This window comes from Salvelinus fontinalis, chromosome 22, assembly GCF_029448725.1.
Source record: "Salvelinus fontinalis isolate EN_2023a chromosome 22, ASM2944872v1, whole genome shotgun sequence".
Classification (NCBI taxonomy): Eukaryota; Metazoa; Chordata; class Actinopteri; order Salmoniformes; family Salmonidae; genus Salvelinus; species Salvelinus fontinalis.
Genome location: NC_074686.1, coordinates 33382888 through 33409528, shown reverse-complemented (window position 1 = coordinate 33409528; position 26641 = coordinate 33382888). Strand labels below are relative to the sequence as shown.

General features: G+C 43.0%; 1 protein-coding gene across 9 annotated transcripts in view; it reads right to left on the bottom strand.

Annotated features, from left to right (window-relative positions):
• LOC129820226 (focal adhesion kinase 1-like) overlaps positions 1–26641 on the bottom strand; it is a 226891-nt gene that overhangs the window by 94310 nt on the left and 105940 nt on the right. For 6 of the 9 annotated variants that reach the window (XM_055877241.1, XM_055877243.1, XM_055877246.1 and 3 more), the window contains exons 1-3: positions 25349–25507; positions 17378–17616; positions 7785–7951 (exon numbers count right to left, since the gene is read on the bottom strand). In XM_055877241.1, the coding sequence (XP_055733216.1) occupies positions 7785–7951; positions 17378–17616; positions 25349–25427 (485 nt within the window). In that variant the 5' untranslated portion in view covers positions 25428–25507. Of the gene's footprint in view, positions 1–7784; positions 7952–17377; positions 17617–25348; positions 25509–26641 lie in introns of those variants that run through there. The other 3 variants (XM_055877249.1, XM_055877247.1, XM_055877242.1) reach the window with 2 other exon arrangements.

Sequence of the window (26641 nt, the reverse complement as noted above, 5' to 3'; positions counted from 1 at the left end):
GTTGTCTCCCCTGGTTGTCTCCCCTGGTTGTCTCCACAGACAAGAGCAGGCATACTAATGACAACCATGCGTTTCTGTGCCCCCCTCTCTCTCTCTCTCAATTTCAATTAAATTCAAATGGCTTTATTGGCATCTCTCTCACTCACTATTACAGTTAAACCATGCGTCTCTGAACATACCCTCTCCCTCTAGTCTCCCTTCTCTCTGTCTTTCTTTCTCCCACAACTAATACAGACAACATGTTATCATCCATGTGTGTTTTCCTGAGCCTCCTTCCACAGACACGGCCTGATAACTCTTCCACTTTCACCCACTTCCAACTGATCCCAGACCTGCCTGCCACAGTGCCACACCATAACTCTTCCACTTTCACCCACTTCCAACTGATCCCAGACCTGCCTGCCACAGTGCCACACCATAACTCTTCCACTTTCACCCACTTCCAACTGATCCCAGACCTGCCTGACACAGTGCCACACCATAACTCTTCCACTTTCACCCACTTCCAACTGATCCCAGACCTGCCTGCCACAGTGCCACACCATAACTCTTCTCCTTCTCTCTCTGATGGTTCCCCCTTCCCCGATGCCACCTCCACCACCACCTGCCAATCACCTGGCAGTGGAGAACTGAGAGAATCGTTTATATTCTTTAATTGGCTGCTAGACACCTCTTTACCCTGTTCTATGGGATTCGACATCCACTCCCTGACAGAACTAATGGTCGCTCTGATCCCAACCTGTTCGCTCTGTTCGTACTAGGAGAACGTTCATTTGACTTATGACTGGGAGATGGTAGGGAATCTTATCACAGACACATGTATGGATGAAGACACACACACACACACGTATGATGAGTCTTGTCAGCCAGGCTCAGGATAGAGAAATTAGGAGCTAAATCAAACGGCTGGTGCTTCGAGGAAAATAATAAAGAGCCGTGTAATGATCGGTTAGCAGCTCGTTCAATCTGAACTAAAGCATAAACACAGCTTCATCTTGTTTCATCAAGGTCACTGTGGTTTCAAACTCTGAAAATTATGAAAAACTAACCTAGGTTGTGTTCACACGCCGTAGCAATACGTTTTGCAATCAGCGTTCTTATTGGACAATTTCAGGTTGTACCTTCCCTGTAAAAAAAAGACATGTTTTCTCCCAACTGAATGCGACCCAGGTCCGTCTTTCAGGTTTATTTCCTAACAGGTTCAGACTGTCTATATCCAGGGGTCACATGTCCTTGCAGCTTAAGACATCATAGTCCTATAGGCCCTGGTCAAAAGTAGTGCACTATATAGGGAATAGGTTTTGGTCAAAAGTAGTGCACTATATAGGCAATAGGGTGCCGTTTGAGGTAACGTAACTGAAATGGAATCATAGTATTGAATCATAACAGTGCTGACATGCTTCTTACTGTACGTTATTTTATTGAATCATAACAGTACTGACAGGCTCTTTACTGTATGTTATTGTATTGAATCATAACAGTACTGACAACTCTTTACTGTATGTTATTGTCTTGAATCATATCAGTACTGACAAGCTCTTTACTGTACGTTATTGTATTGAATCATATCAGTACTGACATGCTTCTTACTATATGTTGTCTTGAATCATAACAGTACTGACATGCTTCTTACTATATGTTGTCTTGAATCATAACAGTACTGACAAGCTCTTTACGGTATGTTATTGTCTTGAATCATATCAGCACTGACAAGCTTCTTACTATATGTTGTCTTGAATCATAACAGTACTGACATGCTTCTTACTATATGTTGTCTTGAATCATAACAGTACTGACATGCTTCTTACTGTACGTTATTGTATTGAATCATAACAGTACTGACATGCTTCTTACTGTACGTTATTTTATTGAATCATAACAGTACTGACAGGCTCTTTACTGTATGGTATTGTCTTGAATCATATCAGTACTGACAAGCTCTTTACTGTACGTTATTGTATTGAATCATATCAGTACTGACATGCTTCTTACTATATGTTGTCTTGAATCATAACAGTACTGACATGCTTCTTACTATATGTTGTCTTGAATCATAACAGTACTGACATGCTTCTTACTGTACGTTATTTTATTGAATCATAACAGTACTGACAGGCTCTTTACTGTATGTTATTGTATTGAATCATAACAGTACTGACAACTCTTTACTGTATGTTATTGTCTTGAATCATATCAGTACTGACAAGCTCTTTACTGTACGTTATTGTATTGAATCATATCAGTACTGACATGCTTCTTACTATATGTTGTCTTGAATCATAACAGTACTGACATGCTTCTTACTATATGTTGTCTTGAATCATAACAGTACTGACAAGCTCTTTACGGTATGTTATTGTCTTGAATCATATCAGCACTGACAAGCTTCTTACTATATGTTGTCTTGAATCATAACAGTACTGACAGGCTTCTTACTATATGTTGTCTTGAATCATAACAGTACTGACATGCTTCTTACTATATGTTGTCTTGAATCATAACAGTACTGACATGCTTCTTACTGTACGTTATTTTATTGAATCATAACAGTACTGACAGGCTCTTTACTGTATGTTATTGTATTGAATCATAACAGTACTGACAACTCTTTACTGTATGTTATTGTCTTGAATCATATCAGTACTGACAAGCTCTTTACTGTACGTTATTGTATTGAATCATATCAGTACTGACATGCTTCTTACTATATGTTGTCTTGAATCATAACAGTACTGACATGCTTCTTACTATATGTTGTCTTGAATCATAACAGTACTGACATGCTTCTTACTGTACGTTATTGTATTGAATCATAACAGTACTGACATGCTTCTTACTGTACGTTATTTTATTGAATCATAACAGTACTGACATGCTTCTTACTATATGTTGTCTTGAATCATAACAGTACTGACAAGCTCTTTACGGTATGTTATTGTCTTGAATCATATCAGCACTGACAAGCTTCTTACTATATGTTGTCTTGAATCATAACAGTACTGACATGCTTCTTACTATATGTTGTCTTGAATCATAACAGTACTGACATGCTTCTTACTGTACGTTATTGTATTGAATCATAACAGTACTGACATGCTTCTTACTGTACGTTATTTTATTGAATCATAACAGTACTGACAGGCTCTTTACTGTATGGTATTGTATTGAATCATAACAGTACTGACAACTCTTTACTGTATGTTATTGTCTTGAATCATATCAGTACTGACAAGCTCTTTACTGTACGTTATTGTATTGAATCATATCAGTACTGACATGCTTCTTACTATATGTTGTCTTGAATCATAACAGTACTGACATGCTTCTTACTATATGTTGTCTTGAATCATAACAGTACTGACAAGCTCTTTACGGTATGTTATTGTCTTGAATCATATCAGCACTGACAAGCTTCTTACTATATGTTGTCTTGAATCATAACAGTACTGACAGGCTTCTTACTATATGTTGTCTTGAATCATAACAGTACTGACATGCTTCTTACTATATGTTGTCTTGAATCATAACAGTACTGACATGCTTCTTACTGTACGTTATTGTATTGAATCATAACAGTACTGACATGCTTCTTACTGTACGTTATTGTATTGAATCATAACAGTACTGACAGGCTTCTTACTGTACGTTATTGTATTGACATTATTGTCTCCTCATGTGGTGATGGCTGTAATCGGCAACACTGACAAATGGCATTAGGGACTTCAGTGGTCAATTTATGAGATCACCTCTACTCCCCCTCCCCTGAGAGCAAATGATCAATGTGACAACACACACGAACACACAGACACAGTCACACAGACACAGTCAGTCAGACAGAGAATAACTAAAGTTACCTTGAGTCAGTATGTGTGATCTCCGACAGCAATGGTGTCTGGGTCGCTGCGTGTCCAGTCCCCATACACTTTCCCAACCATTGAGGAGTTAGTGTCACTACTATATATAATCAAATTAAATCAAATCAAATTGTATTGGTCACATACACATATTTAGCAGATGTTATTGGTTATTGGTCACCACACCACCCTCTGGAGAGCCCTGCGGTTGTGGGCAGTGCAGTTGCCGTACCAGGCGGTGATACAGCCCGACAGGATGCTCTCAATTGTGCATCTGTAAAAGTTTGAGGGTCTTAGGGGCCAAGCCACATTTCATCAGCCTCCTGAGGTTGAAGAGGCGCTGTTGCGCCTTCTTCACCACACTGTCTGTGTGGGTGGACCATTTCAGATTGTCCGTGATGTGTACGCTTTCCACCTTCTCCACTACTGTCCTGTCGATGTGGATAAGGGGGGTGCCTCCTCTGCTGTTTCCTGAAGTCCACGATCAGTTCCTTTGTTTTGTTGACGTTGAGGGAGAGGTTATTTTCCTGGCACCACTCCACCAGGGCCCTCACCTCCTCCCCGTAGGCTGTCTTGTCGTTGTTGGTAATCAGGCCTACTTCTGTTGTGTTGTCTGCAAACTTGATGATTGAGTTGGAGGCGTGCATGGCCATGCAGTCATGGGTGAACAGGAAGTACAGGAGGGGGCTGAGCACGCACCCTTGTGGGCTCCCTATGTTGAGGATCAGCGGAGGTGTTGTTTCCTACCTTCACCACCTGGGGCCGCCCCGTCAGGAAGCGTATTTAGTGTTGGTGAAGTAAATATGATGAATATTATTAAGGTTCTGGTCTTCTGAGACACAAACGGTTATATAACAAATCAAATAACTATACAATTATGTCCCAAATTTAAATAAAATAAAAATGTTATAAAAACAAATAGTAATAACAACACAAAAAACAAGTCATCCCGTTTGTCATGTTTGGTTGTTTCAAGACTAATGAGTCTTACGTCCACGCAATATTACTTACAAGGAGCAGTTCCCATCTTTTTTTCCACATACATCTGTCTGCAGTTTTATTTTATGGGTAATCTTTACCATTAAATGCATTTCTTTTACTATACAAGTCCACTATTCTATGGTAGGAATGTCCTTATTTAGCCAATGTGCTATAATTCATTGCTTTGCTGCAGACAAAAGTATATTTAATAGGTAGGCATTTTGAAAGTGCTCAAGAATTTCTCCAAGTACAGCATTCTCTGGGTCCTTTGTCAGGGACCATTTAAATATATTGTTTAAAAATGCAAAAACATCATTCCAGAATTTCATTATTCTAGGACAAGACCAGAAAGTATCTAGGTCATTTGCTAATAATTCCCCACATTTTCTCCAGCATTCATTGGTTGTTCCTGGTCTTATCGTCACCATGTTGTCTGGAGATAGAAAGTACGTCCGCATGATTTTCATTGATCATCTTTACATGTATTTGAGTGTTTAACGGTCTGAGCATTTCTACAGATTGCCTCCCAAGTTTCATTTTCAATATTCTCCACAAATTCAGATTCCCACCTGCACTTAGTTTGCAGAGTTTTGCTCTGTGTCATGACAGCAATAGATTGGTATAGTTTTGTTATTGTTTTACTACTAGTTGTCCTTTTCTGGATATTCATTAGATATTTTTCTATGGGAGAGGCCTCATCCTTCATTTTTACACAGTTGGGGTGTTTCAGTAAAAAGTCTCAGCTGTAAATAGCGGAAGAAATCTGACTTTGGCAAATAAAAGTCTGAACTTAGTTCACCCAATGATTTAACTTGGTTGTTCTTCAAGACTTGATGTACATATTGCAAATAGAGTAATGACCACCATTGGAAAGCTGACTCTAGTGATAATGGGATGAAATCTGTAAGATCTGCAGTACCAGTTAGGGATGATATACCCATAGGTAGATAGACTGCATTGTACATTCCTCCAAATCGGGATTGTCTGATTGGGCCACAGGTTCTTACTATCACACTGTAATCTAGCACTGAAATACTGATCAACACACACCCTGTACTACTGTTCAGCACCGAGCTCCACCACCACCAAAACACTGACATCAAAGTCCAGACACACTCCATGACTTACAACACCTTTAGACAAGTCCACAATAGGCCTGTCATTCATACAGGTGGTGGAAGGGAAAGACAGACATCTGCATTGGGTTAATCACAGGCTAATATGAGGATGACATCATATTCCTGACATGCCAGCTTCCTGGATGAGCTAAAGGCCCTCTGGAACGAACACACACACACACACACACACACACACACACACACACACACACACACACACACACACAGGGCCCTCAGGGTTCGATTTTTTCCCTTTTGAGGAAGGTGTGTGTCACTGATGATCACAGAAAGACAGTGTTTCAACATCCCTCACTCCTAGGACAGGAACATTCAGATGACTAAACCAACCCTGGGGGCGTCATGCAGTGTAATTAGGGGAAACTCTCTGTCTGTCTAACTAGACTATAAACAGTTAACACTGTGTTTGAGTTTCCGCAAATCTCACACACATGGACATAAAACCCAGATGCACGACAAGCACACACACACACACACACACACACACACACACACACACACACACACACACACACACACACACACACACACACACACACACACACACACACACACACACACTTAATAAAGTATAAATAAAGGGTTTATGTTCCCCATTGAACAGGTGTGCGCTGTTTTGTGCTGGGCTGTGAGAAGAGCTGTTCTGTGCTGGACTGTGAAAAGAGCTGTTCTGTTTTGTGCACAGAGCTGAACACTGCAGTCCGGTGGAGTGAGGTAATTTAAGATTTCCACTAAGTAGATTCAACAAACCCTTGAGCCATTTCTATGCAGCAAGAGAGTTTACGTCCGCACGCACACACACACACAGCTCCTCAGTATGCTTATTGTGGAACAGAACAGTAAAGGAGGGAGGGAAGAGGGGGGAGGGGGCGATTGAAGGAGGGAGGAGGGCGATTGAAGGAGGGAGACTGAACTCTTGTTGCTTCCCATTTCTCCCACCCTGAGTTATATCACGAACTAGAGAGAGAGAGCAATACAGAAAGAAATAACTCTGGGATATGAAATCACATCACGATAGAAAACACACAACAGTGTATCCTAGTCAGTGGCACTGGTCCAATCATAACGGGTGAGAAAAGCCAGACAGTCCTTTGTGAACAGATTTAAGTCAGGGTAGTTACCCATCCATAGCAGAGCCATGTAGAGAGAGATGACGCACACTCAGGCTGTGTCCCAAATGTCAGTCTTTTTCCTATATAGGCGATGGTCAAAAGTAGTGCACTATGTAGGGAATATGGTGCCATTTGGGACGCACAAACAGACTCAAAGACAGCCAGAAAAACTACCTCAGACTCCCATTCTTAGGGTTGAAGTGCGGAGATTCGAGGAGGAACATTTGACAGTAACGTAGGATGTGAAACGCTGCGAGTGATGATCCAAGTCAGGATTGAAACTTAAGATGTTTATAATGTTCAATGAAATGGGGCCATTCTGAATGCAAAGCAGCGTACTACAGTGTGCAAGCTGTCGAGGCTCTTGAGTGGCTTATACTGAAGCCATGTTGAATTCTGTGTTCAGAACATATTTCATGTGACGGTTACAGGTAGATCACACAGACAATGTGTTGGTTTTATCTTAATAGGAGAATGAATGAGCACATAACTCCACTTGACAGTGAGAAACTATATTGTTTGTGCCCACCAAGGCATTCAGTTGAAGCAGTAAAACACACACACATTAAAAGGTGTTGCAGTGGCACCAACTGCGGCATGTCTCCATGACAACAAGGGAGACAGACGTGTTGTCATTGTCTAAGGGCCATCGGTTTACACACACACACACACACACACACACACACACACACACTGCTTACCTCCACTCCTCCTGGGAGCGGTTCTGCTCGTACTTCTCCCTCACATGGGACACGCCCATATCAGGGTGGAGCCAGTGGACCTGGCCGGACTGGGAGTGGCTGAGACGCAGGCCAAAGCACGCCACGCATTTCACCTTGTGGATGTCCAAAATCTTCTGGATGATCCCCTGCAGAGACGGACCACAGGAGAGGTGAGTTAAGAGACAGTAGTCAAGCCATGTCCACAGGGTTCAATTATTGGGCCGACTCTTTTCTCTGTATATATCAATGATGTCGCTCTTGCTGCGGGTGATTCCTTGATCCACCTCTACGCAGACGACACCATTCTGTATACATCTGGCCCTTCTTTGGACACTGTTTTAACAAACCTCGAAATGAGCTTCAACGCCATACAACACTCCTTCCGTGGCCTCCAACTGCTCTTAAATGCTAGTAAAACTAAATGCATGCTCTTCAATCGATCGCTGCCTGCAACCGCCCGCCCAACTAGCATCACTACTCTGGACGGTTCTGACTTAGAATATGTGGACAACTACAAATACCTAGGTGTCTGGCTAGACTGTAAACTCTCCTTCCAGACTCACATTAAGCATCTCCAATCCAAAGTTAAATCTAGAATCGGCTTCCTATTTCTCAACAAAGCCTCCTTCACTCATGCTGCCAAACATACCCTCGTAAAACTGACTATCCTACCGATCCTTGACTTCGACGATGTCGTTTACAAAATAGCCTCCAACAATCTACTCAGCAAACTGGATGTAGTCTATCACAGTGCCATCCGTTTTGTCACCAAAGCCCCATATACTAACCACCACTATGACCTGTATGCTCTCGTTGGCTGGTCCTCGCTACATATTCGTCGCCAAACCCACTGGCTCCAGGTCATCTATAAGTCTTTGCTAGGTAAATCTCCGCCTTATCTCAGCTCACTGGTCACCATAGTAACACCCACCCGTAGCACACGCTCCAGCAGGTATATCTCACTGGTCATCCCCAGAGCCAACAGCTCCTTTGGCCACCTTTCCTTCCAGTTCTCTGCTGCCAATGACTGGAACGAATTGCAAAAATCACTGAAGTAGATTTTTTTTTCACTCACTAACTTTAAGCGTCAGCTGTCAGAGCAGCTCACCGATCGCTGCAGCTGTACACAGCCCATCTGTAAATAGCCCATCCAACCAACTACCTACCTCATCCCCATATTTGTTTTTCTGCTCTTTTGCACACCAGTATTTCTACTTGTACATCCTCATCTGTGCATATATCACTCCAGTGTAAATTGCTACATTGTAATTACTTCGCCACTATTGGCCTATTTATTGCCTTACCTCCATCATTTGCACACACTGTATATAGATTTTTCTATTGTGTTATTAACTGTACGTTTGTTTATCCCATGTGTAACTCTGTGTTGTTTTTGTCACATTGCTTTGCTTTATCTTGACCAGGTCGCAGTTGTAAATGAGAACTTGTTCTAAACTGGCTACCTGGTTAAATAAAGGTGAAATTAAATAAATACATACAATTTTAAATGCTAGGGCAACACAGGAGAGTTGAGTTAAGAGACCGTAGTCTAGCCATTGTACGGTAGGGCAACACAGGAGAGTTGAGTTAAGAGACCGTAGTCTAGCCATTGTATGGTAGGGCAACACAGGAGAGTTGTGTTAAGAGACCGTAGTCTAGCCATTGTACGGTAGGGCAACACAGGAGAGTTGAGTTAAGAGACCGTAGTCAACATCTTACAGAAATTATGTAAAGGCAAAGATGTTGAATGCAAAAAAAGTCCACACAATTTAAGACACTGAATAGAACATTTTCTGGAGACAGACAACAAAACACAGTAAACACATATAGATAACAGACATAGAATCCCTTCTACTGAGAGGTGAAGAGAAGACAGGCTCTTACAACCGTTCTGTGTGAGTGATGTTATCTTATGCCATGGCAGTGGCCCGTCTGCCTAGTGACAGTGGGTAGGCTGTCTGAGCGGATTAGTGGGGTGTGTGCAGCTTTGGCAGAGTGGCCAAGGAGGGCACCAACCATTACCCCCCATCTGATCAGCTCCACAGGAACAATGTGACACTCAAACGGCCACTCTGTCAGAACCTCCATGTCACTCTCTGTGACATCGTCTCAGTGTCTGTCCAGTTTAACATCAAACCCCCAGACCAGACCAGACGGACCACTCACGACGAGTCGAACATAAAGTGCCAACTAGAGTCTCAATAGACTAGCTCTTGACTGTAAAGTCTATGACTGGCCAGATGGACCACTCACAAGCCTGTCATAAAATGCTGTAAGTGAGCAAAACTAGGGCTCCATGTTAAGTCTATGGCTGGCTGACAAGGAGACATTCTGGCCTCGCATGGCTGGGTTGGGGTCATGAGCGGCTGTATGAATACATAGTACTACACACAGGCAATACAAATGTGAGATTCCGGCACAAACACTTAAAAGTCATTGCATATTTATGAAGATTGTATTTTGAGGGGGAATAGAAAGCCAGGCCGTTTAAACTGTGCCCCAGTTGCAGCCTGATGGCCAGTGGAAACAGTGTAGAGGATAACAGGGCCTGATCCCTGCCCCAGTTGCAGCCTGATGGCCAGTGGAAACAGTGTAGAGGATAACAAGGCCTGATCCCTGCCCCAGTTGCAGCCTGATGGCCAGTGGAAACAGTGTAGAGGATAACAAGGCCTGATCCCTGCCCCAGTTGCAGCCTGATGGCCAGTGGAAACAGTGTAGAGGATAACAGGGCCTGATCCCTGCCCCAGTTGCAGCCTGATGGCCAGTGGAAACAGTGTAGAGGATAACAGGGCCTGATCCCTGCCCCAGTTGCAGCCTGATGGCCAGTGGAAACAGTGTAGAGGATAACAGGGCCTGATCACTGCCCCAGGGGAGAGAAGGAGGGGAGAGAGGAGAAGAGGAAGAGGAGAGGAGGAAGAGAGGAGAAACATTCCAATTGGGAGAGTGAATTCCAAGCCTGTGTTTGGTAATGTGATTTCCAACTTAGGCAGGTCTCTATGCTGCTCTGGCCTTGGGGACTGACTTTCTGCATCTGTAATGGAAATGTCTCTTGAAGACTGTCCACGGCAAGACAGTGTCGTGGAATAGGACTAGAGGAACTGGGCTCTTTAGAAGGTAGAAAAAGTAAAAGAAGAATCCATTTTGATTGCTAGTCCCAGTAACAATGCACTAGGGACTAGAGGTCGACTGATTAATCGGAATGGACGGGCCGATTTCAAGTTCTCATAACAATCGTAAATCTGTATTTTTGGACACAATTTGGCCGTTTTTTTTTATACACCTTTATTTAACTAGGCAAGTCAGTTAAGAACACATTCTTATTTTCAATGACGGCCTAGGAACGGTGGGTTAACTGCCTTGTTCAGGGGCAGAATGACAGATTTTTACCTTGTCAGCTCGGGGATTCAATCTTGCAACCTTACGGTTAACTAGTCCAACGCTCTAACCACCTGATTACATTGCACTCCACGAGGAGCCTGCCTGTTACATGAATGCAGTAAGAAGGTAAGTTGCTAGCTAGCATTAAACTTATCTTATAAAAATCAATCAATCAATCAATCATAATCACTAGTTAACTACACATGGTTGATGATATTACTAGTTTTTCCAGCGTGTCCTGCGTTGCATATAATCGATGCGGTGGCATTCACGAAAAAGCACTGTCGTTGCTCCATCGTGTACCTAACCATAAACATCAATGCCTTTCTTAAAATCAATACACAAGTATATTTTTTAAACCTGCATATTTAGCTCAAAGAAATCCAGGTTAGCAGGCAATATTAACCAGGTGAAATTGTGTCACTTCTCTTGCGTTCATTGCACGCAGAGTCAGGATATATGCAACAGTTTGGGCCGCCTGGCACGTTGCGAATTAATTTGCCAGAATTTTACGTAATTATGACATAACATGGAAAGCTGTTTCTTTATTTCTATGTTTTGGCCGGGTATGGTTCTCAATTAGGGACAGCTGTATCGTTGTCTCTAATTGGGAACCATACTTAGGTAGCCCTTTTCCCTCCTTTCAGTGTGGGAAGTTGACTTTTGTTAATGGCACTTAGCCCTGTAAGCTTCACGGTTGTTTTTTCATTTGTTGTTTTGTTGCCGACAGTTTCTAAAATAAAATGAATACCACTCTGTGCTTTGGTCTTCCAGCATCGGCCGTGACAGTTACACTGGCAATACTAAAGTGCCTATAAGAACATCCTATAGTCACAGGTATATGAAATACAAATCGTATAGAGAGAAATAGTCCTATAATTCCTATAATAACTACAACCTAAAACTTCTTCATATGTTCTCATGTTCTGAGCAAGGAACTTAAATGTTAGCTTTCTTACATGGCACATATTGCACTTTTACTTTCTTCTCCAACACTTTGTTTTTGCATTATTTAAACCAAATTGAACATGTTTCATTATTTATGAGGCTAAATAGATTTTATTGCTGTATTATATTAAGTTAAAATAAGTGTTCATTCAGTATTGTTGTAATTGTCATTATTACAAATACATTTATTTTTATTTTTAAACCGGCTGATTAATCGGTATCGGCTTTTTTTGTCCTCCAATAATCGGCATCGGCGTTGAAAAATCATAATCGGTCGACCTCTACTAGGGACCAGGAGAACACTGAGTAAAGATATTCGATGTAACCGTACAGCACCTTTACTTTAGGATGTAGTTCTGTATCTACTACAGTAACAATGCCTTCATGTGATTTGATGTCTGTACCTAGTTATTTTCTCTTACAGTGATAAGAGACAAGCTGAAAAACCCTCCTTGGGAGTCCGATGGCGGGTGGTGTTAAAGAAATGCAATAGGATCATGTAAAAGTGCTCTAACAGAAGATTATTTAGCCAGCTAAGGGCGGCTAAGCAGAATGTCTCGGTCTCTGTTTACTAAGATGCATGAAAAACCCAAGTCTTCCAATAGAATGATTAAATAATGGGCCTCAGTAGGCTTCTTGGGTTGGTGGTTGGAGCGCATGGTGAAGTTTCCCGTAGGTACAGATCTAGGATCAGATTACCTTCCCCCAATCCTAACCTTAACTATTTAGTGGGGGGAATGCAAAAATGCCCCAAGTATAAGCTGGGGAGGGGAGGAAGGTGGAGCAGCCAAATCGTCCAATCACTGGTAGTAGTGTCACGTTGCCATACATCAGGCCGTCAAGATGAAATTATGTTCAACTCCAACATCATCTTATTATCCACTAACCTCAAATGATCCGGCAAGTAGTTCTTATTGGCCTTCAACTACGTAAAGAATGTGATTCCCCGAAGATCATTGTTTGACGTGACGCATAGCTACTGACGAAGCGTGAGTTTGACATTATGACTCGACACTTCTGTCTGTCAAGAGACTGAAGTTAGTGAGACCAAGGAAAGGATCAGTTCTCTCTTTCCATCCAGTATTCAGTACACTCAACACAATCTACATTAATGTCTTCTAATCCAATATTGGGCGCTGAATGTATTGGGTGCTGAATGTATTAGGCGCAGAGTTCCCAGGAGCATGGTGGAGAGAGTGGCTGAGTAATTGCAAAAATGAGTGTGCCCAATTAGAAAGAAAAACATCTTACATACAAATTAATAATTTTCATTTCTCGCCCGTTTTCAAGAAGCTGGCAATTGCCTACCCAGAATGTAATGTCCAAATGCTGCAAACAGAACCATATTGACGCAGTTCTGCTGGTGATTGTTCTGTAGGCCAGGTGGCAGAGCTGACTGAATACAAAATGGACTCACTTTCAAAGAGGAAAAATACCTCCAGAACCCAGAATGGAGACAGAAGCAATGGGAGAAATGGACTAATTTGTCTTGGGCTACTAAAATTCTAAATGCTAGACTACAACTTCAAACTAGCATCAGTAAAATGTCATATTTATCTCCCGCTTGTACCATATAACTGGAAAAGCATGATAAATACTGGGTGATTTAAAGCATGATAAATACTGGGTGATTTAAAGCATGATAAATACTGGGTGATTTAAAGCATGATAAATACTGGGTGATTTAAAGCATGATAAATACTGGATGATTTAAAGCATGATAAATACTGGGTGATTTAAAGCATGATAAATACTGGATGATTTAAAGTATGCTGTGAATAGGCCTGGTTCCACGAAACGGCAGACAAGGAAATAGTAGGCTACCATATCTGTCTTTGTGAGAAACAAATTGCACCAGAATACTTAGCCATAACATAAATCTCTTAAAATGTCACATGCCATCTGAATTACTGATTTGATATGATCTAAAAGATCAGCACATGTATACTCCCAGCAGACCTGGAGAAAGTCCTTAGTAGTAGAAGGTTATACAGTAGTAGAAGGTAGTAGAAGGTTATAGTAGTAGAACAGTAGTAGAAGGTTATAGAGACAGAATCAGTCTGCTTACGATAACAGTCTCTCTCATTAGAACAAGACAAACTGAACATGACAAATTCCCCATCACACAATATTAGGCTAAACACGATGACAGCCGCATCTATGATGATATGACAGATTGTCTCTAACAAACAAGCTCATTTTAATACCCTTCCCTTGTTTTAAGGGTCCAAAAAGAAATCCCACTGGCGTATAGTAATGTGGATTCAGGAAATTAATATGGATGACTAATGTGCACTAGGCAGAAGGTTATTCATAGATATACAATTACATTCCATGTTCTATATGTAATTCTACGGTGTTACTATGGAAGCAGCATCAACAGGATATCTAGGATAGGATGAGACTGTATGGCCTGCAGCACAAATGGCTCACTATTCCCAATCCCTATATAGTGCACTACTTTTGACCAGAGCAGTGCACTCCGTAGGGAATAGGGTACCATTTTGGACACATAGCAGACAGGCAGAGTGCTATTGATGTCGTATGAACAGGATATGTGTGATAGGATGGGGGGTCTTTGGAGACCAGCTCAGGAAATAGGAACATGTTTATTCTGGGATGGAACCAGGAAGAGAATGTGGATCTAACACACAACTTAACACAGATATCTGCTGACTGCACTGAGACCTATGCACCATGGCTGCCTCTCAAAAATGGCAACCTATTCCCTATTTAGTGCACTACTTTTAACCAGGCCCCATAGGGCTCTGGACAAAAGTAGTGCACTACATAAGGAATTGGGTGTCATTCGGGAGTTATTCCCTTGTTTCAATAGTTTTCTTTCTCTAGGAAATAAGAGATCTATGGGCTTATGTTAGGTGCCAGGAATCAATTTCCAGTTTCACACCACCACACACCTAAGACCACTGTCTGTGTCAGTGAGGGCAGGGAAAATGTACCCACATTTCTTTCAAATTTATTTTGTGTTTGCATAGCCTGGTTTAAGATCTGGTTGTGCTGTCTTGCCAACCCATTTGGCATGCGTGACAATGAACGTAAGAGCTAAAAAAAAAAAAGACAGCACAAACAGATCTTGGATCAGGCTAGGGTTTTTAAGACTCTACCTGAGGAAAGACAATGCTGGTCCCAGAGGGCCATAATTCACACATGTTTAAATGTGTGCCCTACTGTAAATGAGCTGTGTGAATGGTATTGTGTAATTAGCCAACTTTGAGGCCTCAGGTGCGCCTTATGTGAGACCTAGGTTGACTGCCACTAAAGATCCCCGCGCTAAGGCACTGCAACGTCAGTTAAAAGAGAATCTGCAACATGTACTGATGAAGACACACGCAGACCTCTGCCTTCGCGAACATGTGCAGACAGAGTAGGAGTGCAGTTAGACAGTTGCAGCGTAACCACACAACGATCACAGTTCGGTATTCCAATATGAAAAGCAACTAGGGATTGTGCTCTGAACTTTCACTAACATATAGCTATTAAAAAACCAACAAGCTGCTGCACCGCTGCTCTGATGTGCAACACTAATCAATAGTCTCTGTACAGCAGCAGCAGCTGGGTGAATCTCATGAAACCAGTTTTAAACATTTCTGTAGCAAATTGAGTTACAAAACCATGATGCACCGGCAAAAAACAACTATCATTCTGAGGATCTATAGTGTCATATTTTAAATACATTGTACATTTGCACCTGTATTTTGTATATTTTCACCCCAAATTTGAATTAAAGAAATGCATCCAGATTAAATTATTTTCTTACAATTTTTCTTTAGAAAAACATAATTTATTTGAATGAAACTAAATATGTTGCTGTAGTTTGTCCATAAATCATAAAAATACCTAAAGGAGTAGTAAATGTAGTAAATGCTAAATTATTATATTCCCTTTTATGCCTTCAGAATGAGTTTCTTATCCTCAAACATCCCTTTATCTTACTCAGCATTCTCATTACCGAAACGGATAAAAAGCTCAAATTGTGAAAAAGTTTTATATAATTTTATTATAATTTAATAATTTAATTTGAAACAAAAAAATGACAGTGTTATGTTTAACTCAGGCCTTTTCATTAGGGGAGCAATGTAAAAAATAATAATTTAGAAATTGATTTGTTTATAACTTTTTTGGACTGTTGAGGTAATGAGAATGTTGTGGCATAATATCTGATCAAAAAACCTAATTATGAAATAGATAAGTATAGATCCTAATCTCAGTGATCCAAGAGGATATTTAGTGAAAAATTACAATCATTTTAGGGTCAACTGTCGGTTTCGGGAGAATGACTAAACACAACTATACACTGGGCTCCAACAGCCAAACCACTGCATCCAGTCAATGATGAATTAATTCAGCGCAGGAGAGATTCAGTGTTCAACAGTCACATGTACAGGGATGCAGGTGTGATTGCTAGGTACAGTGAACATCTTAGGCAGGACTAAGTGAAATAAAATAATGAAAATGGTCCTAAAAAAAATCAAGAGAGACAAACAGAGTGAGGGTATCAGTCTGTGTGTGTTTGTAGGAGATCCAGGTACACACACGCCACTTGTTCATGACTGTGTGTACAGGTTTTGTTGATAAATGTACAGGCCACCCATCTTGGCAGTGTAGAGAGATTTCTGAATATTTAAGACAATTTTCTGCAACTCTACAAATTTCTCCATGGACCTGAGAGAAATTGTTTCCATTTAAAAGCTAATTTCCTGTAATTCTACACATTTTACCACGGCTAACGCTGTGTTCTTTTGCTTTAACGTAACAAAATCAATACGGCTGAATTCATTGTTTTTGAAATGTAAAATTCTCCCTGACTGTCTAGCTTTAATTTAGGTGATTGTTCAATCTCAAAAGATTATATTACTCAAAAAATATATAGGTCCATTATCCATTACATGGCAGCAGTAACCGAAAAGTCGCTGGTTTGAATCTCCGAGCCGACTAGGTGAAAAATATGGCGATGTGCCCTTGAGCAAGGCACTTAACCCTAATTGCTCCTGTAAGCCACTCTGGATAAGAGCATCTGCTAAATGACTAAAATGTCAAATGTAAATGTAAATGTAAAATGAGTTGCAGGTTAAAGCTGGGTCTACACTGATTGGCTCTAGTTCTGATGCAGGGTCAGATGCTGTTCCATCGTGTGCGATAATCAGATCCCAGACCTGTGATTAGTGGCATCTACTTCAACTGAGTGTGCGTGTGACCCCTGTTGAGACATTTTCCGTCTGTCTTACCCTGACATCGGTGGCATCCCCATGGCGGATGTTACTGGCCCATGTGCTGTGCTCGCTGTTGCTCTCGAAGTGATGGAAGACCTTCAGGACCCTGTCTGGAGCCCCGGGGGCTCGCTCGGTGGCTGTGCCTGTGCCCGCGCTAAGGCGCGACTTGGCCCCCCCAGCCAGGGCGTGGTTGAGGTTGGGGTCCAGGTATGCTGTCGCCATGCCTTTGCTGTGCGCTATGTGTCTGTCATATTCTGTAAGTGGAGAGAGAGAGAGAGAGAAAAAACAACCGTAGAATTAGAATTCCTGCGATAATCATATTGGGAAACTCAAAATGGCCACCAGTTCACCCATTATGGCATCCTTGACTTGACTGGGGATCACAGTTCTACTCATATTCATTCTATGGTTACACACTGGGTGATAACACAGTAGAAACATCATACATCATCCCTGAAATATAAAGCATGGGAAGTCAACATTTTCTCTTAACAACCTTGACTGAGCCTCCAATAATAATGTCTTTATGAATGAATTATGACAGAATTATGCGGCACGGTGAAAAATGTATCAGCAAGTTGAAGGTGTGAAAAGGGTTCATATTGCACAATGCAGCAAGGTGTGACAAAGTGTAACAGTCTTTCTTCACACTTCACATACTGAAAAGGAGCAGAGAACTCCACGGAAAACTATTAATTGACACACCACATCTCACTATAATATCAGTGGTAAATCTGGAAGGGTGAATGCATCTGGAACCCTATTATCATAAGAGCAATCAGACATGCTATTGTGGTAGTCAGTCACATCTAGGTTCCTGATAGAATGCAGGCTGACACAACTAGTGTGGAGCTGTTGGGTGAATATACAGTACCAGTCAAAAGTTTGGACACTCCTACTCGGGTTTTTATTTATTATTTACTAGTTTTGACATTGTACAATAATAGTGAAATCATCAAAATGGAATCATGTAGTAACCAAAAAAAGTGTTAAACAAATCAGAATTCTTCAAAGTAGCCACCCTTTGCCTTGATGGCATCTTTGCACACTCTTGGCATTCTGTTAATCAGCTTCACGAGGAATGCTTTTCCAACAGTCTTGAAGGAGTTCCCACATATGCTGAGCGACTTGTTGGCTGTTTTTCCTTCACCCTGCGGTCCAACTCATCCAAAACCATCTCAATTGGGCTGAAGTCGGGTGATTGTGGAGGCAAGGTCATCCGATGTAGCACCATCACGCTCCTTCTTGGTCAAATAGCCTTTACAAAGAGTGCAGGTGTGTTTTGGGTCATTGTCCTGTTGAAAAACAAATGATAGTCCCACAAAGCGCAAACCAGATGGGATGGCGTATCGCTGCAGAATGCTGTGGTAGTCATGCTGGTTAAGTGTGCCTTGAATTCTAAATAAATCATGACAGTGTCACCAGCAAAGCACCCCCACACCATCAAACCACCTCCTCCATGCTTCACGGTGGGAACCACACATGCAGAGATCATTCTTCTCACAAAGACACGGCGGTTGGAACAAAAAAACTCACATTTGGACTCATCAGACCTAAGGACACATTTACACCTGTCTAATGTCCATTGCACATTTTTCTTGGCCCAAGCAAGTCTCTTCTTCTAGTGGTTTCTTTGCACCAATTCGACCATGAAGGCCTGATTCACCCAGTCTACTCTGAACAGTTGATGTTGAGATGTGTCTGTTACTTGAACTCTGTGAAGCATTTATTTGGGCTGTTGGGGGAATATACTTCAACTAGTGTGGAGCTGTTGGGGGAATATACTTCAACCAGTGTGGAGCTGTTGGGGGAATATACTTCAACTAGTGTGGAGCTGTTGGGAGAATATACTTCAACTAGTGTGGAGCTGTTGGGGGAATATACTTCAACCAGTGTGGAGATGTTGGGGGAATATACTTCAACCAGTGTGGAGCTGTTGGGGGAATATACGTCAACTAGTGTGGAGCAGTTGGGGGAATATACGTCAACTAGTGTGGAGCTGTTGGGGGAATATACTTCAACTAGTGTGGAGCTGTTGGAGGAATATACTTCAACTAGTGTGGAGCTGTTGGGGGAATATACTTCAACCAGTGTGGAGCTGTTGGGGGAATATACTTCAACTAGTGTGGAGCTGTTGGGGGAATATACTTCAACTAGTGTGCAGCTGTTGGGGGAATATACTTCAACCAGTGTGGAGCTGTTGGGAGAATATACTTCAACTAGTGTGGAGCTGTTGGAGGAATATACTTCAACTAGTGTGGAGCTGTTGGGGGAATATACTTCAACTAGTGTGGAGCTGTTGGGAGAATATACTACATGTGCATTCAGCTTGTGTCAGCAGGAACAGTGCCCTCTGTGTGGCTGGAAAAGCCCAAAATAACCTCCCCTGGTAGAAGTGAGAGTGCACCCACATAGTGACTAAGCAACGGTCGATGGAAAACAGGAGACTTCTACTGGATTTGGCCTCCAATGAAATGCCACAGATACAAGGTTTAGCATGTGAGCTTTAAAGAGAGTTGCAGAGTTAAGATACGTTTTCTTTATACATTTAAAAGGACTGTAATGGATACAAGGATTGGCAGCAGTGCAGTCCATTTGAGAACGGACGGTGGGCATTGCACCACAGCACTGGCTGCAGAACGAAAACTGCAGGGGAGCTAGCTTTAAGTGCACTGCCTTTATTTTTTTCATCCTGGCGTCCACAGAGCCAAAGGCGCTAGTCAACAGTAAGTGACAGACAGTGTTCACCGCAGTACTGACTGAAACTTCTCTTTTCAGTGAATCTCCTGGTCTGAGCTGGGGTCTGGCCTGTTACTTCAGACAGGATAAACAGACACACAGGTCTGTCAGATGCCTGGCCAGTATCAAATCAACACACACTAAGTTGAGCCGCTCTCTCTCTCCAGGGGCCAGGGTGGGTGTGTGTGTCTGTGGACGCGTGTGTGTGTGAGCAAAATGGGGCACTAGATGTAATCTCTGCTACATTCCTGCTGGCCAGTGTGTTCTGTTTGTCCATGTTATTAACAGACATTAGATGATGGTCTACATCCAGGGAACAGGAGGACAGAACACGCCCGTGGTGAGGCGTCGCAGGACAGACCGGTCACACACACATTCAGCTGGTCACAGAGAGAGAGGTGGTTAGCACTGGGGGGGGGGGGGGGGGTTGCTGGCCGGAATATCAAATATTATACTTTAAATGTCATTTCTTTGCACCAAAGAAAACAAGTGATAAACAACAATACAGATAAATTATATAAAATAAAAAAGCTGTGCAGGTGTGGTTGGAAGCCCAAGGCTTGTATGAAAACCACACCACAAAAACACTATATACTGTAAGTACCTAAATAAAAAAGGTTTGTTAAAACAGATACCCAAACCTACTAATTCTAAATGTATAAATTAATTTATAAGTAATCACGAAAAAAACAAATAGTATTTGTTTTGTCTAAATGTGTGTGTGCATGTGTGCAATAATTAGGCTATATGGAGGAGATTACGGAGTAGTTTGGTTCATCAGGCTGACCCCCAGTCTTCATGGAGGAGATTACTAAGTAGTTTGGTTCATCAGGCTGACCCCCAGTCTTCATGGAGGAGATTACTGAGTAGTTTGGTTCATCAGGCTGACCCCCAGTCTTCATGGAGGAGATTACTGAGTAGTTTAGTTCATAAAGCTGACCCCCAGTCTTCATGGAGGAGATTACTGAGTAGTTTGGTTTATCAGGCTGACCGCCAGTCTTCATGGAGGAGATTACTGAGTAGTTTGGTTCATAAAGCTGACCCCTAGTCTTCATGAAGGAGATTATTGAGTAGTTTGGTTCATCAGGCTGACCCCCAGTCTTCATGGAGGAGATTACTGAGTAGTTTGGTTCATAAGGCTGGTTCATAAGGCTGATTTAGGTCACGATGTTAGGTGAAACACATGAACAAAGTAGAATAAATATGTGTGTCTGTCTATGTGTGTGGGTGTGTGTGTGTGAGTCAGTTGACTATAGCGGAGTCACTTGCCATAGGCCTACAAGAGGCGGGGTGAACGACCAGCTGATCATACTTCAGGTATGCGATGTTACCTTTCTTCTGTTCTTCAATTAGTCATAGCAGCAGTTCCTTTCTTTTGATGTTTACCTTTTCGGAGAAGTCTAAATTGATGAAGATTTTGGTTCCCTTCAGGCACTTGGCTCTCCTGAGAATCTCCTCCTTGTCTTTGAACCTCAGCAGTTTCACCACTATAGATCTGGGCTATCCACTAAGGGAAGAAAGGGCCATTGCTATGACCCTCTCCATCTCCATGAGTTTAGGATCCAGTTTGATCTGACCCTCTGTATCTCCATGAGTTTAGGATCCAGTTTGATCTGACCCTCTGTATCTCCATGAGTTTAGGATCCAGTTTGATCTGACCCTCTGTATCTCCATGAGTTTAGGATCCAGTTTGATCTGACCCTCTGTATCTCCATGAGTTTAGGATCCAGTTTGATCTGACCCTCTGTATCTCCATGAGTTTAGGATCCAGTTTGATCTGACCCTCTGTATCTCCATGAGTTTAGGATCCAGTTTGATCTGACCCTCTGTATCTCCATGAGTTTAGGATCCAGTTTGATCTGACCCTCTGTATCTCCATGAGTTTAGGATCCAGTTTGATCTGACCCTCTGTATCTCCATGAGTTTAGGATCCAGTTTGTGATGATCTGACAGGAGTTTCTTGACCTTGACTTCTGTGTCATGCCGAGTTTCAGTCTTTACATCCTCAATTCCATCAATTAAAATGTTATTGCGCCTCGCTAGCTTTTCGAGGTAGTCTCCTTTGGGAAGAGTGCTTGTCAAGTGTTAGGAAGATTGTGAAATCCTCAGACATGGTTTTGAATGCGGTCTGGCTGGTGACATTCGCACCCTTTAGCTCCTGCACTGAGGCCAAACTGTGTTTGAATTTCATTACATCCTTAAACAGATCATGATCACTTTTGTTGGTAGAATCCATAAAGTGTTACAGGAAGGACTTCAACGTTATTTTCCTGCTGATCTATTAGATGTTTGTAGAAGTCTTTGTTAATCCAGTAGTTCATGGAGTGTACAGCCTGATACGTATATGGAGTGTACAGCCTGATACGTATATGGAGTGTACAGCCTGATACGTATATGGAGTGTACAGCCTGATACGTATATAGAGTGTACAGCCTGATACGTATATGGAGTGTACAGCCTGATACGTATATGGAGTGTACAGCCTGATACGTATATGGAGTGTACAGCCTGATACGTATATAGAGTGTACAGCCTGATACGTATATGGAGTGTACAGCCTGATACGTATATGGAGTGTACAGCCTGATACGTATATGGAGTGTACAGCCTGATACGTATATGGAGTGTACAGCCTGATACGTATATGGAGTGTACAGCCTGATACGTATATGGAGTGTACAGCCTGATACGTATATTCCTCTTCCACATTGAGATCTGCAGCGTTTTTCTGTCTAATATCAGCCATGCTGCTTGTTGCTAAAATGAGTTCGCAAACACAACCCGCCGCCCCCAAACACAACCCCTCGCCCAAACACAACCCGCCGCCCAAACACAACCCCTCGCCCCCAAACACAACCCCTCGCCCAAACACAACCCGCCGCCCCCAAACACAACCCCTCGCCCAAACACAACCCGCCCCCAAACACAACCCGCCGCCCAAACACAACCCGCCGCCCAAACACAACCCACAGCCCAAACACAATAGTATCCGGGGCAGTAAGCCTAAACACCGGTCAAAGATGATTGGGAGAGACAGTGGTTTGAGCATTCACTTAGCCACGGAACGAGCAGCGTTCACTTAGCCACGGAACGAGCAGCGTTCACTTAGCCACGGAACGAGCAGCGTTCACTTAGCCACGGAACGAGCAGCGTTCACTTAGCCACGGAACGAGCAGCGTTCACTTAGCCACGGAACGAGCAGCGTTCACTTAGCCACGGAACGAGCAGCGTTCACTTAGCCACGGAACGAGCAGCGTTCACTTAGCCACGGAACGAGCAGCGTTCACTTAGCCACGGAACGAGCAGCGTTCACTTAGCCACGGAACGAGCAGCGTTCACTTAGCCACGGAACGAGCAGCGTTCACTTAGCCACGGAACGAGCAGCGTTCACTTAGCCACGGAACGAGCAGCGTTCACTTAGCCACGGAACGAGCAGCGTTCACTTAGCCACGGAACGAGCAGCGTTCACTTAGCCACGGAACGAGCAGCGTTCACTTAGCCACGGAACGAGCAGCGTTCACTTAGCCACGGAACGAGCAGCGTTCACTTAGCCACGGAACGAGCAGCGTTCACTTAGCCACGGAACGAGCAGCGTTCACTTAGCCACGGAACGAGCAGCGTTCACTTAGCCACGGAACGAGCAGCGTTCACTTAGCCACGGAACGAGCAGCGTTCACTTAGCCACGGAACGAGCAGCGTTCACTTAGCCACGGAACGAGCAACGTGAACGAGCAATACCTGACTAAGGAGGAAGGGGGCGGTCAAATTGCCACAGGCACTGATCACTGCACCTTGGTCTCATTAGCTGGTCTAAAATAGCAGTGTCTCTCCAGAAGGGTCCGTATGCAACGTACAGTATGCACTCAGTCACACAAAGACTAACACACACACAGCTGACATCTGTGGCTAGCTGGCATTATGTAGCGACAACCCCAGCCAGTTGAATCATATCTACACTACCCCAGTCAGTTGAATCCTATCAATACTACCCCAGTCAATTGAATCCTATCTACACTACCCCAGTCCATTTAATCATATCTACACTACCCCAGCCAGTTGAATCCTATCTACTCTACCCCAGCCAGTTGAATCCTATCTACACTACCCCAGCCAGTTGAATCCTATCTACACTACCCCAGTCAGTTGAATCCTATCTACACTACCCCAGTCAGTTGAATCCTATCTACTCTACCCCAGCCAGTTGAATCCTATCTACACTACCCCAGTCAGTTGAATCCTATCTACTCTACCCCAGCCAGTTGAATCCTATCTACACTACCCCAGTCAGTTGAATCCTATCTACACTACCCCAGCCAGTTGAATCCTATCTACTCTACCCCAGTCAGTTGAATCCTATCTACTCTACCCCAGTCAGTTGAATCCTATCTACTCTACCCCAGCCAGTTGAATCCTATCTACACTACCCCAGCTAGTTGAATCCTATCTACACTACCCCAGTCAGTTTAATCCTATCTACACTACCCCAGCCAGTTGAATCCTATCTACACTACCCCAGTCAGTTTAATCATATCTACACTACCCCAGTCAGTTGAATCCTATCTACACTACCCCAGTCAGTTGAATCCTATCTACACTACCCCAGTCAGTTGAATCCTATCTACACTACGCCAGTCTCAGAATAAAGTGTGCTTATAGGATGTCCTACTGGTCACAATCCCCATGTCACTGTATCTGATAGGTGCGTAATAACTAATGATCAGGTAAGAGGTAGCTATGTAGTCATGACAACAGCAGCTGTACGGGCCCAGCTTGTGCTTCTCATAAACACGGCCCATAACCTCCCTGAGCTGCACTACATCAAACCCAGCCAATCACACCCCCCCAACCTGGACCGGGGAGGGGAACATCACATTCACACAGTGAAATGCATACAGTAGCAGTAACAGACCAACATCTGTACAGAGAGTACAGAGTACAGAGAGCAACAACGTCCTTACATGAAGGCAACAGCCACCATGAAAACAACAACCAATTTAATTGATCCCATCTAACAATTATACGCAAACAAACTGGAAACCTAAGAACGACACACAAGCAGCTATGTCACCTGAGAATCTTTTGTTTTTCAGTCCTCCTTTCTTCCTCTCTTTTCTGTCCGCTTTTCCTTCTCTCTTTTCTCTCTTCTCCTACCTTTCTTTTCTGTCCTCCGCCTCTCTTTTCTGTCCCCTTTTCTCTTTCTTTCTTTATTTTCTCTATACCCCAATCAATACCCAGTCCAATCCCTACCTCCAATCAGAAAGGGCCAGCAGGCGCATGTCACCCTGGAGTGGTGTGGAGAGAGACATCCGTACCCATCTGCATACATTGGACAAGTAGAAGAGATTCCTCCACGCACACACACGCTCTGACACACTCCCAGACTATAGCAACTCTCCCCAGAGTCTACACAGAGACTGAGGCTCCGCTAATGCTCATTGGCTTTTCTATCCATAGCTGAAAACCACACACACACACACACACGTCTCGGCCTCTCCCCGCTGACGTTGTGTCACATCCTGGTTATCACAATGCTCCCTGCCGCTCTGAGCAACGGAATGACTCATCCTGAGATTCCCTCGAGTTGCTTTTTTTTGTGTGCCTTAGTCTCATATCATTCCCATGTTATCCAAATCCCAAGTATGTGGGAGACACGCTGGATCAAGAGACTTCCTCTTATCAGAGGCATCATATGACTGGATAAGTGGTGAGCATTCTCATTGGCTCTCTGGTGTAGAGGGGACTTCGAGCCTGCTGATTGGCAAGTGGTAGTTGTAAACAAGTTCAGCATGGTTGAGTGGGAGCTATGCCAGACAGTGAGGGGGTTGTTGACAGCCGTAGGGTGGGGCCTCCCTCTCTCCAACTAACTCTCTCCCTCTCTCTCTCCAACTAACTCTCTCCCTCTCTCTCTCCAACTAACTCTCTCCAACTAACTCTCTCCAACTAACTCTCTCCAACTAACTCTCTCCAACTAACTCTCTCCAACTAACTCTAACACTCTCTCCCTCTAACACTCTCTCCCTCTAACACTCTCTCCCTCTAACACTCTCTCCCTCTAACACTCTCTCCCTCTAACACTCTCTCCCTCTAACACTCTCTCCCTCTAACACTCTCTCCCTCTAACACTCTCTCCCTCCTACTGTGATTGCAGGGAGTTAACCCTTGAGCATCTATTGCAGATCTATCTACTGTATATGAAGCCTTCCATTCTGAGGGTTGTGATATTCACCATCAAACCGCTGGGAAAGTAGACCCACGTTTGATAGATATCTGTATAGCATTAATTGCATGACATCTGTAGTCCAGTAAAACAGAAGTCATGTTGATAAAGCAAGGTCTTCTTTGCAAGCCTCTAGTTCTTCTACCACGTTGTTCAACCCACATGATAAGTTAGCACTTAGCCTCATAGTCCATCAACGACTCATTTGAAGATGATTAAAAAGAATTACAGTACATTTTTGGTGTAATCTCTGTCTGCTACAGCTCTTCTTCTGCCAAGACTATACATTAAGGAAAGTGATGATGCCAACTACAGTTCATTTC